The sequence below is a fragment of the Oryctolagus cuniculus genome, chromosome 2, assembly GCF_964237555.1.
Source record: "Oryctolagus cuniculus chromosome 2, mOryCun1.1, whole genome shotgun sequence".
Lineage (NCBI taxonomy): Eukaryota > Metazoa > Chordata > Mammalia > Lagomorpha > Leporidae > Oryctolagus > Oryctolagus cuniculus.
The window spans coordinates 89,481,351-89,502,202 of NC_091433.1; the positions used below are offsets into that span (position 1 = coordinate 89,481,351).

The 20,852-nt window shown below is 39.2% G+C and overlaps 2 protein-coding genes across 6 annotated transcripts in view; one reads left to right on the forward strand and one right to left on the reverse strand.

Moving 5' to 3' along the window:
* Positions 1–20,852, forward strand: part of LOC138843046 (disintegrin and metalloproteinase domain-containing protein 32-like) — a 498,529-nt gene that overhangs the window by 300,674 nt on the left and 177,003 nt on the right. The gene's annotated exons all lie outside the window — the stretch shown is intronic.
* LOC127485928 (disintegrin and metalloproteinase domain-containing protein 32) overlaps positions 1–20,852 on the reverse strand; it is a 156,204-nt gene that overhangs the window by 91,303 nt on the left and 44,049 nt on the right. Inside the window, exon 9 of the mRNA XM_070069491.1 lies at positions 11,143–11,152. Coding sequence (XP_069925592.1) covers positions 11,143–11,152 — 10 coding nt within the window. The remainder of the gene's footprint in view (positions 1–11,142; positions 11,153–20,852) is intronic.

The window sequence follows — 20,852 nt, forward strand, 5'->3', positions numbered from 1 at the left end:
CAACAAAGAAAAGTCCAGGACCAGATGGATTCACTGCTGAATTCTACCAGACATTTAAAGAAGAACTGACTCCAATTCTTCTCAAACTATTCAGAACAATCGAAAAAGAGGGAGTCCTCCCAAATTCTTTCTATGAAGCCAGCATCACCTTAATCCCTAAGCCGGAAAATGATGCAGCATTGAAAGAGAATTACAGACAAATATCCCTGATGAACATAGATGCAAAAATCCTCAATAAAATTCTGGCCAATAGAATGCAACAACACATCAGAAAGATCATCCACCCAGACCAAGTGGGATTTATCCCTGGTATGCAGGGATGGTTCAACATTCGTAAAACAATCAATGTGATACACAACATTAACAGACTGCAAAAGAAAAACCACATGATTATCTCAATAGATGCAGAGAAGGCATTCGATAAAATACAACACCCTTTCATGATGAAAACTCTAAGCAAACTGGGTATGGAAGGAACATTCCTCAATACAATCAAAGCAATTTATGAAAAACCCACGGCCAGCATCCTATTGAATGGGGAAAAGTTGGAAGCATTTCCACTGAGATCTGGTACCAGACAGGGATGCCCACTCTCACCACTGCTATTCAATATAGTTCTAGAAGTTTTAGCCAGAGCCATTAGTCAAGCAAAAGATATTAAATGGATACAAACTGCAAAGGAAGAACTCAAACTATCCCTCTTTGCAGATGATATGATTCTTTATTTAGGGCATCCAAAGAACTAAGAGACTATTGGAAGTCATAGAAGAGTTTGGCAAAGTAGCAGGATATAAAATCAATGCACAAAGATCAACAGCCTTTGTATACACAGGCAATGCCACGGCTAAGAAAGAACTTCTAATATCAATCCCATTCACAATAGCCACAAAAACAATACCTTGGAGTAAACTTAACCGAGGACGTTAAAGATCTCTATGATGAGAATTACAAAATCTTAAAGAAAATAGAAGAGGTTACCAAAAAATGGAAAAATCTTCTATGCTCATGGATTGGAAGATTCAACATTTTCAAAATCTCCATTCTCCCAAAAGCAATTTATAGATTCAATGCGATACCAATCGAAACACCAAAGACATTCTTCTCAGTTCTGGAAAAAATGATGCTGAAATTCATATGGAGGCACAGGAGACCTCGAATAGCTAAAGCAATTTTGTACAACAAAAACAAAGCCAGAGGCATCACAATTTCAAATTTCAGGACATACTACAGAGCAGTTGTTATGAAAACAGTATGGTACTGGTACAGAAACAGATGGATAGACCAATGGAACAGAATTGAAACACCAGAAATCAACCCAAACATCTACAGCCAACTTATATTTGATCAAGGATCCAAAACCAATTCCTGGAGTAAGGACAGTCTATTCAATAAATGGTGCTGGGAAAATTGGATTCCCATGTGCAGAAGTATGAAGCAAGAGCCTACCTTACACCTTAAACAAAAATCCACTCAACATGGATTAAAGACTTAAATCTCGACCTGACACCATCAAATTATTAGAGAACATTGGAGAAATCCTGCACGATATAGGTACTGGCAATGACTTCTTGAAAAAGACCCGGGAGGCACAGGCAGTCAAAGCCAAAATCAACTATTGGGATTGCATCAAATTGAGAAGTTTCTGTACTGCAAAAGCAACAGTCATGGCCAGCGCCGCAGCTCAATAGGCTAATCCTCTGCCTGCGGCGCCGGCACACTGGGTTCTAGTCCTGGTTGGGGCGCTGGATTGTGTCCCAGTAGCCCCTCTTCCAGGCCAGCTCTCTACTGTGGCCCAGGAGTGCTGTGGAGGATGGCCCAAGTGCTTGGGCCCTGCACCTGCATGGGAGACCAGGAGAAGCACCTGGCTCCTGCCTTTGGATCAGCATGGTGCGCCAGCTGAATAGATGAAAATGAAAATACAACATATCAATATCTGTCGTTACAGCAAAAACAATATTAAGAAAGATGTTTACGGCATTAAATGCTTACATGAAACAGAGAAATGTATCAAAAAAGTAATATAATGATGCATCTCAAAGACAGCAAAACAAAAACAAAACAAATCCAAAAATAACAGAAGGACAGAAATAATAAAGAATAGGGAAGAAATAAATGAAATTGAAACTAAAAAATACAAAAGATAAACAAACCAAAAGCTTATTGAGAAGATACACAAAACAGACAAACCATTAGCCAGACTAACAAAGAAAAAAAGGAAAAAAAAAAACACAAATAAACAAAATTAGAGATGAAAAGGGATACATTACCAACATCACTGAAATACAAAGGATTATAAGAATCTACTATGGAAAATTATGTAGTAATATATTAGAAAATAACAAAGAAATGGATAAATTCCAGAAGACATAAAATTTATCAAGATTAAATAAAGAAGATATATACAATCTAAACAGACCCATAATAAGCAGTAAGATTGAAGCAATAATTAAAAGTTTTCCATCGAGGAAAATCTCAGGCCCTAATAGCTTTACTATTGAATTCTACAAAACATTTAAAGAGGAACTACCTCCATTACTGTTCAAATTATTTGAAAATATTGAACTGGATAGAACTCTGTCAAACATTTTATGAAGCCATCTTCATTCTGATGCCAAAACTGAACAAAGACAAAACATGAAAATATAGACTTACACCCTTGTTGAACACAGACACAAATATTCTGAACAAACTACTAGCAAATCAACTCCAAAACCACATCAAAAATATCATACATGATGACCAAGTGGGATGTGTCCCAGAGATGCAAAGGTGGTTCAACATTCACAAATCAACAAATGTCATCAACCACATCAACAGAATAAAGACCAAAAACCATGCAGTCATTTCAACAGATATGGAGAAAGCATTTGTTAAGATTTAGCACGCTACATGATAAAAAAATAAACACTGTATAAATTAGGCACAGAAGGAATATACCTCAAAATTACAAAGGCTACTTATGACAAACCAACCGCTAATACCGTACAGAATGGAGAAAAGCCTTTCAGATCTGGAACAAACAAGGATACCAACTTTCACATCTGTTATTCAATACAGTACTGGAAGTATTAGTAAGAGCAATTAGGGATGATAAAGAAATAAGGGCATATCCATTTTTGCAGATGATAGGATGTAGTATATGGAAAAAATCTAAACACTCCAATGAAAGGTAATTAGTTATAACTAATAAACTAATTCAGTAAATTTGCATGTTACACAAATACAGAAAAACCATTAGCTTTTTATAGGCTAATGATGACCTCACAGAAAGGGAAATTAAGAAAGAAATCCCATTCAAAATAGCTACAAAAATAATCAAATATTTAGTAATATATTTAAATGAAGAAAATCTCTACAATAAAAATTATAAAACATTAATGAAAGAAATCAACAAAGACATAATAAAAGGGAAAGATATCCATTGCTCATGCACTAGAAGAATCAACATCATTAAAATATCTATATTATCTACAGCAATCTTCAAATTCAAAGCAATCCCTATCAAAATACCAGTGATATTCAATACGGATTAAGTAAAACTAATCCTAAAACTCATATGGAATCACAGAAGACCCAGAATAGCCAAAGCGATCCTAAGCAAAAAAAATAAAAATAAAAAAAAATAAAAAAAATAAAAAATCAGCCTGTAGGCATCACAACACCTGAGTTCAAAGCACACCACAAAGCTAGAGTAAGTAAAACAGTATGGTGTTGGCATAAAAGCTGACACATGGGATCAATGAAGCAGAATAGAGAGCCCAGAAATTAATCCCTGTACACAGAGCTAACTGATTTGTGACAAAATTTCCCAGGCCATACACTAGAGTAAGGCTAATCCTGTCAATAAATTGTGCTGGCAAAACTGGATGTATATATGTAAAATAAAATTAGATCCAAACCTGTCACAACATAAAAATCAACTCAAGATGGATCAAAAACCCAAATTTAAGACCAAAAACTATGAAGTTTCTGGAAAAAAATGTAGTAGAACACTCCATGATACTGGTGTGCATAATGGCTTCTTGGGTTAGACCCCCAAAGCATAGGCCAAAAAGGCAAAACTAAACAAATGGGATTATATCAAATTCAGAAGCTTCTACATAGAAAATGAAATAATCAACAGAGGGAAAACAGCCAACAGAATGGGAAAAATATTTGTGAACTCCTTATTACCAAATATTAATAGCCAGAATATATCAGCAACACAAAAAAACTCAAAAACAAACAAATCCAGTTAAGAAATGGACAAATGACCTTAATAGACAGTTCTTAAAAGAAGAAAAAAAAATGGGCAACAAAGATATGAAAAAATGCTCAAAATCATTAGCCATCAGGGCCATGCAAATTAAAACCACAATGAGATATCACTTAACCCCTGTCAGATGAATAAAATTTAAAAGACAGAGAGCCACAAATACTGGCAAGGATGTGGAAAAAGAGGAACACTTTTACACTACAGGTGGGAATGTATATTAGGGCAGCTACTGTGGAAAATAGTATGGAGATGTCTTTAAAAACTAGAAATAGACTTGCCATATGATCCAGCACTCCCATTAGTGGGTATAGACTTAAAAGACAGGAACATGTCTTATCAGAGATTCCTGTACCACCATGTGTATAGACACACTGTTCACAATAGCCAAAATATGGACTCATCCAAGGTGTCCATCATCAGATGAATGGATAAGGAAATTATCACACACACACACACAATGGAATACTATTCAGACATGAAAAAGAAATTAAATTCTACCATTTGCATCAAAATGGATGCAACCAGAAGACATCATTTGGAGTGAGATAAGATGGGCACAGAAAGACAAATACCACATGCTCTGTCTTACATGTGGGAGCTAAAATTAAAAAGGAAAAAATTAACAAAAAGAAATGCCTGTGTGTCAATATTGCTGCAAATATATTCTTGTCAAACTTTGTTTTATATCTTTGTCAAACCAGTGGATACAAAACTTATGCTACTATAGTTTTAATGATGTGATTATTTTTGAATTTACTGTATGAATGTGAAATTATCATCTTTCCATTGTTTACAGCCCTGGCCTTATATTTCCACTAAATTTAGGTCTTTGTATTTGTTGATCTCTTTATTTAGTGCAGCAATTAGCCCTTTATGTAATGTTAACTAAAATGTTATCTCAAAAACAAATGGAAGGAAGGAAAGAAAATGGACAGGGGGGGAGTGGAGGGGTAGGAGGATGAAAGGCAGTATCATTAGAACCTTAGAATTCTATCTATGAACTACACTGAATCTGTTCTCTTTGTGTTAATATTACATTAACATGAAAAAATAAGGTATCAAAATGTTTAAATTTATATGAGTAAAGTTGAACATCTTTTTAATTTTATTATTGTTTGTAGACCTTGCCTATTTTCCCTGCTGGACTATGGCACTTTTACTTTTTTATTTATTGAACTCCTCATTTAGTAGAGCCATTAAACCTTTGACCATTAGGTAAATTTTTAAAATTTATCTCAAAAAAATAATGTCCAACTACATAGTGCTTACAAGAAACTCACTTCAATGCTAAAACTTATATACTAATAGCAAAGAGATGAAAATGATATTACACACACACATAATCCAACAGGAAGCCAGATTCATATCATCTGATAGAGATCTGAAAGGGTATGCATTTGATGCTGTGGTTAAGACACTGCTTGAAATGCCCACATCCCTCTTCAGAGTGCTTGGCTGAAGACCTAGCTGCACTTTCAATCCAGTTTCCTCCTACTGTGCACCCTGAAAATGCAGCTTATGGCTTTAGTACTTGGGTACCCGCCAATCATGTGGGAGATCCAGATTAAGTTCCAGGCTTCTGTCTTCAACTTAGGCCAGTCCTGGCTTTGGAAAGTGAAGATCAATCTCTCTCTCTCTCTCTCTCTCTCTCTCTCTCTCTCTCCATCCCTCTCAAAGGCAGCTTCATCCCTCTGAAAGGCAGCTTTGAGAGGGGGAAAGTGGCTAAAATGAGCCTGAAGAACTCTTTCTATTTAGAACTCTAGGAGGAATGCTTTACTCTTAACATACTGAGATGAGCCTAGCAAGGTCCATTTTGAACTTCTGATCTCCAAACTATAAAGCAATAAATTGGAGGTTTTTAAAAAAATGATAAAAGGTTCAATTCAGCAAGAGGAAATAATAATTATAAGCATTTATGTACCCAAAACTGGACCACATAATTATATATAAAAGCAAACATTAAAAAGACTGGAAGGGTCTCTCTGCTATGGCCCGGGGGGGGGGCGGGAAATGGAGGATGGCACAAGTGCTTGGGCCCCTGCACCCGCATGGGAGACCAGGAGGAAGCACTTGGCTCCTGGCTTCGGATCAGTGAAACGCCAGCCATAACAGCCATTTGGGGTGTGAACCAACAGAAGGAAGACCTTTCTCTCTATCTCTCTCTCTCATTGTCTATAACTCTGCCTGTCAAATAAAATAAAAAAAAGAGTAAGGGGCTCCAACACTCCACTTTGAATAACAGATCATCCACACAGAAAATCGAAAAGAAACAGCAGAGTTAACATGTAGCCTAGACTATCTGAAAAACATTAGAGTAAGTGAAATAATCCAGGCACATAACAACAAATACGGCTTATCCACCTTCAAATGTGGAAGCTAAAAATAAATTGTACTCTGAATGTAAAATGATTAGTAAAGGTTGATAAGAGTAAGACAGGTTGCAGTGGTGGAGCCAAGATGGCGGAATAGTGAGGGGACGCACCGATAGTCCGGGAAAATTTAGTTTAATAAAAGTGGAGTTATGGTAGCCTCAGAGAAAGGATCAGGAAAAAATTGCAGAGGAAACTCTTCTGGATCTAGTGGCTGTGAATCGGAGGACCTACTGGGAGAACAAGGTCGCCCACCGTGCGGAAGCCGAGCCGTGGGAGCCGCAGGGTCTGCGCGCCACTGCAGGAAGGGGAGTGGATGTCACACAGACACCAGCGGGGAGAGTTGGGATGCCCAGGGCTCCAAGTCTACACATCGGCGCTGGAAGGGGAGGTGAGCTCAGTAACCCGAGACATTGGCGGGGAAACGGCGGTCAGAATCTAGAGGGTAGCGGGAAAGTTCACCAGACTGACTACAGGAGAGAAGGAAAAAAGGTGGGGGGGTTTCTCTATCTGCCAACCTTGCAAAGGTTGCAAGGTTTGCAAGAGTTTGCAAGAGTTTTCAAGGCTTGCAAGAGACAAAGAGCAGGCTCCCTCTCTGGATTTACATAACAACAGGGGAGAGCTAAGGAACTGAGTCACTACAATTCAGTAGCCGAGGCAACCCAGTGGGAGTCCAGAGGAGAAACAGAGCCTGCACAGACTATTTGGGTAGAAGCCAGAGATCAGAAGCTAAATACCATCAATTCTGCACAGCCGTGCCGTGTGGTATTACTTACCCCCTGAATAAATAAAATAAATAAATAAATAGAGAGAGATTTACCACGCATAACCTGAGGGTGTCACCTTTGCACACCCGTAACCCGGAAGAACCAGACAGAGCTCTCAGGCCTCACCCATCTCAAGCCTCCAAGGCTCCTCCAACAGCAGGCAGTTCACTTAACACAGACATAGTATAAAGCGAAATAAATAAAAAAAACAATGCACAGTGACGAAAGAAGAATTAACTATGCCAAGCAACAAACACAGAAATCGAGGGAACAAGATCAACGATGACACTATGATGACCCAAATAAACAAAACACCCCAAGACAAGATTATGAAGATGATGAGATAGAAGAAATGCAAGATACAGATTTCAAAAAATTTATGATAAGAACATTTAGAAGTTTTCAAAAGCAAATCCTTGAACTACAGAAATCTTTATTGGACAGGATTTAAAATCTCTCTCGTGAAAATGAAATTTTAAGGAAGAATCAAAATGAAACGCAGAAACTAGTAGAGCAGGAAAGTGTGATAGTGAAGAGAAATCAAAATGAAATGAAGAGCTCAATAGATCAAATGACAAACACATTAGAGAGCCATAAAAACAGAATGGGTGAAGCAGAAGAGAGAATATCGGACTTAGAAGGCAGAGAACAGGAAAGGATACAGTCAAACCAAAGAAAAGAAGAGGAAATTAGAAATCTAAAAAATATTGTTGGAAATCTACAGGATACTATTAAAAAAAACCAACATTCGGGTTCTAGGAGTTCCTGAAGGCATGGAGAGAGAGAAAGGATTAGAAGGCCTTTTTAGTGAGATACTAGCAGAGAACTTTCCGGGTCTGGAGAAGGACAGAGACATCCTAGTACAGGAAGCTCATAGAACCCCCAGTAAACATGACCAAAAGAGATCCTCACCACGACACGTTGTAATTAAACTCACCACAGTGAAACATAAAGAAAAGATCCTACAATGTGCAAGAGAGAAACGTCAGATTACTCTCAGAGGATCTCCAATCAGACTCACAGCTGACTTCTCATCAGAAACACTACAGGCTAGGAGGGAATGGTGAGACATAGCACAGGTGCTAAGAGAGAAAAATTGCCAGCCCAGAATATTATATCCTGCCAAGCTCTCATTTGTGAATGAAGGTGAAATAAAGACCTTTCATAGCAAACAGAAATTGAAAGACTTTGTGGCCACTCGTCCGGCCCTGCAAAAGATACTTAAAGATGTGCTACACTCAGAAACACAGAAACACGGCCATCAATATGAAAGAAGGGAAAGGAAGAAAAACCACCAGTAAAAGAGCATGGGAAGCTCAAAGCATATACTAGAAAATATCTCCGGGAAAATGGCAGGGCAAAGTCACTACATATCAATAGTCACATTAAACATTAATGGTCTTAACTCTTCAGTTAAAAGACACCGAAAGGCTGATTGGCTCAAGGAACACAACCCAAATATTTGTTGCCTACAAGAAACACATCTCTCTAACAAAGATGCATGCAGACTGAAAGTGAAAGTTCTAGCCAGAGCTATTAGGCAAGAAAAAGAAATTAAAGGGATACAAATTGAGAAGGAAGATGTCAAACTATCCCTCTTTGCAGATGATATTTTTCTTTACTTAGAGGATGCAAAGAACTCTACTAAGAGACTATTGTAACTCATAGAAGAGTTTGGCAAAGTGGCAGGATATAAAATCAATGAACAAAGATCAACAGCCTTTGTATACACAAGCAATGCCACGGCTGATAAAGAACTGCTAAGATCAATCCCATTCACAATAGCTACAAAAACAATCAAATACCTTGGAATAAACTTAACCAAGGACGTTAACGATCTCTACGATGAGAATTACAAAATCTTAAAGAAAGAAATAGAAGAGGATACCAAAAAATGGAAAAAATCTTCCATGCTCATGGATTGGAAGAATCAACATCATCAAAATCTCCATTCTCCCAAAAGCAATTTATAGATTCAATGCAATACCAATCAGGATACCAAAGACATTCTTCTCAGATCTAGAAAAAATGATGCTGAAATTCACATGGAGGCAAAAGAGACCTCGAATAGCTAAAGCAATCCTGTACAACAAAAACAAAGCCAGAGGCATCTCAATACCAGATTTCAGGACATACTACAGGGCAGTTGTAATCAAAACAGCATGGTACTGGTACAGAAACAGATGGATAGACCAATGGAACAGAATAGAAACACCAGAAATCAACCCAAACATCTACAGCCAACTTATATTTGATCAAGAATCCAAAACCAATTCCTGGAGTTAGGACAGTTTATTCAATAAATGGTGCTGGGAAAACTGGATTTCCACATGCAGAAGCATGAAGCAAGACCCCTACCTTACACCTTACACAAAAATCCACTCAATATGGATTAAAGACCTAAATCTACGACCTGACACCATCAAGTCATTAGAGAACTTTGGCGAAACCCTTCAAGATATTGGCACAGTCAAAGAGTTTCTGGAAAAGACCCGGGAGGCACAGGCAGTCAAAGCCAAAATCAACTATTGGGATTGCATCAAATTGAGAAGTTTCTGTACTGCAAAAGAAACAGTCAGGAGAGTGAAGAGACAACCGACAAAATGGGAAAAAATATTTGCAAACTATGCAACAGATAAAGGGTTAATAACCAGAATCTACAAAGAGATCAAGAAACTCCACATCATCAAAAGAAACAACCCACTTAAGAGATGGGCCAAGGACCTCAATAGACATTTTTCAAAAGAGGAAATCCAAATGGCCAACAGGCACATGAAAAAATGTTCAAGATCACTAGCAATCAGGGAAATGCAAATCAAAAGCACAATGAGGTTTCACCTCACCCCGGTTAGAATGGCTCACATACAGAAATCTACCAACAACAGATGCTGGCGAGGATGTGGGGAAAAAGGGACACTAACCCACTGTTGGTGGGAATGCAAACTGGTCAAGCCTCTATGGAAGTCAGTCTGGAGATTCCTCAGAAACCTGAAGATAACCCTACCGCTCGACCCAGCCATCCCACTCCTTGGGATTTACCCAAAGGAATTTAAATTGGCAAACAAAAAACCCGTCTGCACCCTAATGTTTACTGCAGCACAATTCACAATAGCCAAGACCTGGAACCAACCTAAATGCCCATCAGCGGTAGACAGGATGAAGAAATTATGGGATATGTACTCTTTAGAATACTATACCGCAGTAAGAAACAACGAAATCCAGTCATTTGCAACAAAATGGAGGAATCTGGAACACATCATGCTGAGTGAAATAAGCCAGTCCCAAAGGGACAAATACTATATGTTCTCCCTGATCAGTGACAACTGACTGAACACCAAAAAGGAAACCTCCTGAAGTGAAATGGACACTATGAGAAATGGTGACTTGATCAGCATAGCCCTGACTGTTAATGAACAACTTAATACATTATCCCTCTTAGTAGTTTTTTTGTCTGTTTACTTAATATGACTGGTTTAATTCTGTAATTAATACACAGTTATTCTTAAGTGTTAAAATTTAACTGAAATGTGATCCCTGTTAAACATAAGAGTGGGAATAAGAGAGGGAAGAGATGTACAATTTGGGACATGCTCAAGCTGACTTGCCCGAAATGGTAGAGTTAGAAACATACCAGGGGATTCCAATTCAATCCCATCAAGGTGGCATGTACCAATGCCATCTCACTAGTCCAAGTGATCAATTTCAATTCACAATTGATCATAATGAAAGGACTAAGAGTCAAAGGGAGCACATAAACAAATCTAGTACCTGCTAATACTAACCGATAGAATAAATAAAGGGGAGAGGGATCCAACATGGGAAGCGAGATACTCAGCAGACTCATAGAATGGCAGATGTCCTAAACAGCACTCTGGCCTCAGAATCAGCCCTAAAGGCATTCAGATCTGGCTGAAAAGCCCATGAGAGTATTTCAGGCATGGAAAACCAAGACACTCTGGCAAAAAAAAAAAAAAAAAAAAAAAACCACAAAAACACAACCCTAAATGAAAGATCTCTGTGAGTGAGATCCCAGTGGAAAGAACAGGTCTTCAAAGAAGGAGGTACCTTTCTCTGAAGGGAGGAGAGATCCTCCACTTTGACTATGACCTTTTCTAAACAAGATAATAGTCGGAGAACTCAAAAGGCTTCCATAGCCTTGGAGACTCATGACTGGAGCATAAGATTACTGATGCCATAAACAGGAGTGTCAATTTGTAAAGTCAAAAACAGGAGTCACTGTGCACTTACTCCTTATGCAGGATGTCTGTCCTTAATGTGCTGTACAATGCTATAACGAGCACTCAAACAGTATATTTCACTTTGTGTTTCTATGGGGGTGCAAAATGTTGAAATCTTTACTTAATATATACTAAACTGATCTTCTGTAAAAAAAAAAAGAAATTATCAATTCCCCACTTGACTCTCACTGGGATTAAACATGACAATAGGTCTGATCTGATTTCATCATCATTTAAAAAAATCATGTGGGAGCAAACTGTTGAAATCTTTACTTAATGTATGCTAAACTGATCTTCTGTATATAAAGAGAATTGAAAATGAATCTTGATGTGAATGGAAGGGGAGAGGGGGTTGGAAAGGGGAGGGTTGCGGGTGTGAGGGACGTTATGGGGGGGAAGCCATTGTAATCCATAAGCCGTACTTTAGAAATTTATATTCATTAAATAAAAGGTAAAAAAAAAAGAGTAAGAGAGGTTGAATAATTATACCAAAACACAGATAAAGAGAGGCTAGATAATGGATACAATAAGAAAACTCTAAGGAATATTTCCTAGCATTCTATGAAGAGTGGAATTACTATAGTTTACAACATTTTTATATATTTTATGAAGAACTACAGAAGAGGAACTTGAAGGTCCCAGACATAAAGAAAGATGCTCAGACAGAAATCAACAAACCACAAATACTGATGAAGATGTGGGGGAAAGGTACCCTAATCCACTGTTTGCGGGAACGTAAACTGGTACAGCCTCTGCGAAGGCAATATGGACATACCTTAGAAATCTGAATGTAGAGCTGCCATATGGATCCTGCATTCCCACTCCTGGGAATTTACTCAAATGAAAAAAAAAAACAGCATATCAAATGGTGATCTGTACCCTCATTTACTGCAGCTCAATTCACAATAGCTAAGATATGGAATCAATCGAAGTATCCATCAACTAAAGACTGGATAAAGAAATTATGGTAGATATATACTATGGGATACTATATAGCAGTAAAGAAAAAAATGAAATCCTGTAGTTTGCAACAAAATGGATGCAACTGGAAACCATTATACTTATTGAAATAAGTCAGTCCCAAAAAGGTAGATAACATGTTCTCCCTGATCTGTGAAAACTAATAGAGCACCTAAAATGTAAGGCATTGGAGTGAAATTGACAGTTTGAGAAGCAATAATCTAGAACAGCCCTTGTCTCTACTGTTGAGGAACAATGCTTTTTTTTTTTTCTTCACACTATTTGTTGAACTTTTTACTTAGTATACAGTTAATCTCATGACTATAAAGTTAACTGAAAATAGATCTTTCTAAAAAATAAGAATCAGAATAGGAGAGAGCAGAGGAAGAAGGGTAGGAGCATGGGAGGGAGGGAGGGTAAGGTGGAAAGTATCACTATGTTCCTAAATCTGTGTATATGAAATTTGTATAACTTAAATAAAATTTAAAAATACATAAATAAATAAAATTGAAGTATAAAAAATAAAAATGCTCTTAATTACTCAGAAAAGATTGAAATTCTTATTACCAAGATTTGACTATTGTAGTGTATAAATTTCTTGAAATACCACACTATTACCCATATATATGATTATATGTTCATCAAAAAATGTATAAAGCCCTGACAAATGTTTAAAAATAGAATAAAGATTTTACATATAAAACATAATGCTACACCTCATGAAACTAGAAAATAAAACAAAATGAGGGCCGGTGATGTGGCACAGTGGGTTAAAGCCCCAGCCTGCAGTGCCGGCCCGGGGTTTGAGTTCTGGCTGCTCCTCTTCCAATTCAGCTCTCTGCTATGGCTTGGGAAAGCAGTAGAAGATGGCCTAAGTTCTTGGATCCCTGCACCTGTGTGGGAGACCTGGAAGAAACTCCTGGCTCCTGGCTCCTGGCTTCAGATCAGTTCAGCTCTGGCCATTGCGGTCATTTGGAGAGTGAACAAGCAGAATGGAAGACCTCTCTCTCTCTGGCTCTACCTCTCTCTGTAACTCTGTCTTTTTAATAAATAAAATAATTCTTAAATAAAAATGAGTCCAAAGTTAGAAGAAGGGAGGAAAAATACCAGAGCAGAAAAAATGAAAGAGACCAAAAAAAGTACAGATGATCAACACTAAGAACTGACTTTTTTTGAAAAGCTAAGTAAAACTGACAAACCCTTAAACTAAGAAAAATGAGGAAAGACTCCAAATCAGAAAATTTAAAAAAATTGTAACAAATATTACACACATACACAAAGGCTCATAAAAGACTACTGTGAACAATTATAAACCAATAATTTGTCCAACCCAAGAGAAATTTCTAGAAACATATAGCCTACCAAAATTGAGTCATAATGAAATTAGAAGACTGAACAGACCAACAGCAAGTAAGAAAATTGAATCAGTAATTAAAACTTTCCTATAAAACTCATGATCAGATGGTTTCACAGCTGACATTCCACAAATATTTAAAGAAAAAAATACTTCCTCATCTCAAATTTCCTCTCCCCCCCAAAAAATTAAGAGGCAAGAATATTTTCTTTTTCTTTTTTTTATGTCTTAACTTTTTTATTTCTGAAGTTGGAGCCTTAACACCGCATTAATATTTCTTTTCTTTTTTTAACTTTTATTTAATGAATATAAATTTCCAAAGTACGGCTTATGGATCACAATGGCTTCCCCCCCCATAACGTCCCTCCCACCTGCAACCCTCCCCTTTCCCACTCCCTCTCCCCTTCCATACATTAAGTAAGGATTTCAACAGTTTGCTCCCACACAGAAACATAAAGTGAAAAATAATAGATGATTTTTTTAAATGATGATGAAGTCAGATCAGACCTATTGTCATGTTTAATCCCAGCGAGAGTCAAGTTGGGAAATGATAATTTCTTCTTTTTTTTTTTTTACAGAATATCAGTTTAGTATGCATTAAGTAAAGATTTCAACAGTTTGCACCCCCATAGAAACACAAAGTGAAATATACTGTTTGAGTACTCGTTATAGCATTAAGCCTCAATGCACAGCACATTAAGGACAGAGATCCTACATGAGGAGTAAGTGCACAGTGACTCCTGTTGTTGACTTTACAAATTGACACTCTTGTTTATGGCATCAGTAATCTCCCTATGCACCAGTCATGAGTTTTCAAGGCTATGGAAGCCCCTGAGTTCTCCGACTCTTATCTTGTTTAGACAAGGTCGTAGTCAAAGTGTAGGTTCTCTCCTCCCTTCAGAGAAAGGTACCTCCTTCTTTGAAGACCTGTTCTTTCCACTGGGATCTCACTCACAGAGATCTTTCATTTAGTTTTTGTTTGTTTGTTTGTTTTTTGAGGCAAGAATATTTTCAACCTCATTTTACAAGGCCACCCTCACACCACAACCAAAGACACTTCACATAAGCAAACCTATAAACAAGTACCAATAATAACAATTGTGCAAAAAATCCTCAACAAACAACTAGCAACTTCTTTCACCGCACAATAAAAGGATTATTCACCATAACCAAGCGTAACGTATCCCTAGGGTGCAAAATTGGTTCAACATCTGTAAATCAATAAATTTAATTTATTATATTAACAGAATAGACAGAAAACTTATGATCATCTCAACAGATGCAGAAAAACTGTGACAAAATTCAACATCCTTCCATGTTAAAAAAAAAAAAAACTCTCAACAAATATTCCTCAACACAATTAATGCCGTATTTCACAATCTTAGAGCTAAAATCATACTCAACATTTAACTTGAAGTCTTCTCCTCTAACATCAGGAACAACACAAGGATGTCCACTCTCATCACTCTTTCCAAAATAATACTGGATGTCATAGCCAGAGCAGCTAGGTAAGAAAAAGAAACAAAAGGCATCAAAAAAGGAAAGGGAGACGTGAGTCTCTCTTAGCTGACAATATGATCTTATATACAAGTGTATCTCAAGAATCTCATGAAAAAATAAAATTGAAAGATAAGTTTATTTTGGTACAAAAACAATCTTGGAATGCATGCAGTTTTTCCATAATACATCTTTCATGAACTTTTTGAAGACCTCATTGTTTACATATATTTCAAAAATTTTGTACCAAAATAAACTTACCTGTTTACAATGTTTTTCTTTTTTGTGTTTTTAAAAAGGTAAAACTGTATTTTTTACTTTTAAGGTATACAAACTTCATGCATTTCATACATACAAATTTAGAAACACAGTGATTCTCCCAACACTACCCATACATTCCCACATACACTCCCACCCTACTTCCTCTGCCCTCTCCTATTCCAATTCTTATTTTTTACTAAGATTTATTTTCAATTAACTTTATACACATATGATTATCCCTACACCAAATAAAGTGTTCAACAAATAGTATGAAAAAAAAAACTGTTTCTCAACAGTGGAGACAATGGCTATTCAAAGCCATCACATCTCAAAGTGTCAATTTCACTTCTATAGATTACCTCTTAGGTACTCTATTAACTACCACAGGTAAGGAAAAACATATGGTATTTGTCTTTTTGGGACTTGCTTTATTTCTCTAAGTATAATGGTTTCCAGTTGTATCCATTTCATTACAAATGACATGATTTTTTTTTTACCACTGTGTAGCATTCCATGGTGTACATACCCCATAATTTCTTTATCTCCTCTTCAGTTGACGGTATCTGCATTGATTCCACACCTTAGCTATTGTAAACTGAGCTGCCATAAACATAGAGGTACAGATCGCTCTTTCCTATGCTGATTTCATTTCTTTTGGGTAAATTCCCAGGAATTGGGTGGCTGGGTCATATGGTAGGTCTATATTCAGATTTCTGAGGTATATCCACACTGTCTACCATAGTGGCAGCACCAGTTTACATTCTCACCAACAGTGGATTAGGATACATTTTTCAAACACATCCTCACCAGCACTTGTTGTTGATTTCTGTAGGAGAGCCATTATAACTGGGCTGAAGTGACACCTCATTGTGCCTTTGATTTGCATTTCCCTGATAGCTAGTAACCCTGAGCATTTTTTCATATGTCTGTTGGCCATCTGAATTATCTTCTTTTGAAAAAAAAAAGCCTGTTCAAGGCCTTTGCCCATTTCTTAACTAGTTTGTTTTATAGTTATTGAGTTTCTTGAGCTCCTTACACCTTCTAGATATCGGACCTTATCAGCTGCATAGTCTGCAAATATTTTCTCCCATTCTGTCAGTTGCCTCTTCACTATGCAGAATGTTTCTTCTGTATTGCAGAAGCTTCCCAATTTGATGTAATCCCATTTGTTAATTTTGGCTTTGATTGCATGTGCTTCTGGGGTCTATTCCAAAAGTCTTTGCCTATTATGCCATTGACTTGTAGGGTTTTCCCAATGTTCCTTAATAATATGATGGTATCAGCTTGTAGATTTAGGTCTTTGATGCATGGTGAGTGGATTTTTGTGTAAGATGTGAGGTAGGAGTCTTGCTTCATACATCTGCATGTGAAGATCAAGTTTTCTCAGCTGGGGCCGGCACTGTGGCATACCAGGTAAAGTACCCACCTGCAAAGTCAGCATCCGATATGGCTGCCAGTTCAAGTCCTGGAAGCTCTACTTCTGATCCAGCTCTCAGATATGGCCTGGGAAAGGATAATCTCTTCAACAAATGGTATTGTGAAATCCAAGTATTGACATACATTATAGTGAAAATGGACCCTCATCTCATGTGGGGAGCCATTGCACCACACCCTAAAGATGGCGCCGGCTCCTTTCTCCCAGAAAGACTGGCAAGAAACAAACAACTCCTAATAAGGAGATGGCTGAGCTCCCTTCTGGCTTCCGCATTGCTGTACCAATCAATCCTTGCCACTTGGCTGCTTTTGATTGGTGTGCTGATGGCTATAAGAGGGAGGGGAGAGGAAAGGAGGTGGAAGAAGAAGTTTGTTCAAGGTTCCTGAATAAACTGCTTGAAGAAGAGTTCGGGTCATGTCTTCCTTGCTGGTTGAGGGACGCGACAACTGGTGGCCCGTACGGGGACCATCTCGAACGTGAACTCAGAACTTCCTGCAGTCAGGGCAGCACTGGCAAGTCCCCCAGGAAAATAAGGTGGGGATCCGCGATAAGAGCGGGCAATCCTGCAATAATAGTGGGAGGGTAGTTCTGCGATTAAAGCAGAGGAAGTTCTGCGACAAAAGCAGAAGGAGCTCTGACCTGTGGCCAGGGAAAGAGCGCAATTTTTGATGATCGGTAATTCACAGTCCCATCAAATTTTTCTGGCGCTGAATGCGCTGCTTCGAGAAAACGGTTTGAAACTTAAGCCTAGCACATTGCATAGGTTTTTACGTAACTGCGATACCATTGCACCCTGGTATGGGGTTTTGGGAAGCCTTACTATCCCTTCATGGGAAAAACTAGGCAGGGATTTGGATTTTGCATTTGAACAGGGTAATCTTGAAGGGGGAGTGAGACCAATATGGAAGTTAGTGCGAGCATGCCTCGAGGATGAGCAGTGTAGTGAAGCTATTCTGAGCGGTCAAGCTGCCTTGGAGGAGCTTCAGGAAGAGCGCTCCGAGAGAGCTGCCAGTGAAAAAGGGAAAACTTCGAAGGAGAGTCAGAAAAGAACTAGGAAAAAACTGTACCCCGATCTTTCTGAGTTGCACAGCCCCTCCTTAGTAAGTAGTACTAGTGCAGAAAGTAGCTCAGAAAGCAGCAGTGAGTCTGAAGAGTGTGGCGATAACAAAGAGTCTGATATAAAGCAAGTACGGGAATTAAATTGGCAAATGAGGAAGTTGCAACTAAAAGGAAAAAAGGAACTTAAGCATGATACTTTCCAGGGGAACTTAGGGGAGGAGCCTGAAGCCTCTCCTCCTCAGTATGAGCCTCTATCCATGCAAGGAAGAGGGCGGACTTTCTGTCCAGGAGTCTGGAAACAGGTTGGTGCAGAGTTGTTAAATGCCTATCCTGTCTTCCAAGATCCGCAAGGGCAGAGGTACGAGGAACCCCTCGACATAAAGATAATCAAATCAGTAGCGGAGTCAGTAAGAGCCTATGGCATCAGCGGCTCTTTCACGCTGGCTCAAGTAGAAAATCTTCAAAGATACTGCATGACTCCAAATGACTGGAGCGGGTTGGCTCGTGCTGCACTGTCACCAGGACAATACTTAGACTTCAGAGCTTTCCTGATTGACTTTGCCAATGAATAAGCGGCCGAAAATGCAGCGGCAGGGAATCCGCATTGGGACAGAGATATGCTGCTAGGCATAGGGAGATTCGCTAACCAGCAGACAGGTTACCCACATGAAGTGTATGAACAAGTTAACAAGATAGCCATCAAGGCTTGGAAGTCTATACCCAACAGAGGAGAGGTAGGTGGGAATTTGACAAAGATTACACAGGGACCCACCGAGCTGTTTTCAGACTTTGTAGCGCGCATGGCGGAAGCTGTTGGTAGGATTTTTGGAGATCCAGATCGCACCATGCCGCTGATAGAACAGTTGGTTTTTGAGCAGTGCACTAAGGAATGCAGAGCCGCTATAACACCATGGAAGAGCAAAGGGCTTCAGGTATGGATAAAACAATGCAGGGAAATAGGAGGGCCGCTATCCAATGCTGGCCTCGCTGCAGCAGTCCTTCAAATCACAAAGGGCAATAGGGGATCAGGGAACACTGGAGCATGTTTCAGCTGTGGAAAAATGGGACATATGAAGCGGCAATGTCCACAAAGGGGAAGAGGCAAAGAATAAAGACAGGAAGGACCAGGAATTTGTCCAAAATGCAGGAAGGGAAAGCACTGGGCCAACGAATGCCGCTCGGTAAAGGACATTGACGGCAACGTCCTTGCTTCTGGCAATGGTGGGGCACATCCAAAAAACGGGCAGCGGGGCCCTCGTCCCCAGGGCCTGCAAATATATGGGGCATTCGAGAGTCAGCATCAGGGCCCCCATCGGGACCAGCAGCAGGGGAGGCAAAGTCAGTGGCCCAGCTTCAGACATCCCAGAGACCACAGAGAGCCACTGCAGGCTCCGCAGGCCTGGACCTCTGTGCCACCGCCAGACTCATACTGACACCAAAAATGGGAGTGCAAGCCATTGAGTCAGACTTTCAGGGACCCCTAGAGGAAGGGACAGTGGGATTGTTGTTGGGACGTTCATCCTCTACCTTGAAAGGTCTCATAATTCATCCAGGAGTCATAGATTCGGATTATACTGGCATGGTGAAAATCATGGTTGAGTTCCCTAGAGGTATAACAGCTATTAATCCAGGAGATAGGATTGCACAACTTGTAATCCTTCCTAGCAAGCATTTGCAGTTCAGTGCATCAAAGAAGCAATGAGGAAGTGAAGGCTTTGGATCCACAGGTGTAGATTGTACCTTCTTGTCTTTAGAACTAGACCAGAGACCAACCTTGAAGATAAAAATAAATGGAAAGGACATTCTTGGCCTACTAGACACAGGTGCAGACCATAGTCTCATCGCCTCCAAGGATTGGCCTCCAAAGTGGCCTAAGCAGGCATCCTCACAATCCCTTCGGGGACTGGGATATTCAGAAACTCCTGAGATGAGCGCAGTAATGCTGCGCTGGGAGGATGCAGAGGGACATTCAGGCATGGTGCAACCTTATGTTTTGGATTTACCTATCTCTTTATGGGGCTGAGACCTTTTGAAAGACATGAACTATAAATTAAGTAATGAATACTCCCGTGTTTCTCAAAAATTGATGAAGGATATGGGACACCATCCGAATTATGGAATAGGAAAATTCTTACAAGGAAGAAATGAGCCCACTGAAGTAGTGCAGAGGCCTCCTCGCCAAGGGCTGGGTTTTTCATAGGGGCCGCTGAGGAAGGTATTCCCATTACTTGGAAGCATGAGGACCCAGTGTGGGTTCCTCAGTGGCCTCTGTCCTCAGACAAATTGGTCACAGCACAGCAATTGGTTCAAGAACAATTGAATTTAGGACACATTAGACCCTCTGTATCGCCTTGGAATACTCCTATTTTTGTAATAAAAAAGAAATCAGGGAAGTGGCGGTTGCTACATGACTTGAGAGCTATTAATATGCAGATGCAGGTCATGGGGCCTGTGCAACATGGGCTGCCTCTTCTATCTACACTTCCACAGGGATGGCCCATAATAATAATAGATATTAAAGACTGTTTCTTCTCCATACCCCTACATACAAAGGATTGTGAAAGGTTTGCCTTTACCTTGCTGGCGTGCAATCATGAGCAGCCTGACCAGAGGTATGAATGGGTTGTGCTTCCGCAGGGCATGGCTAACAGCCCCAC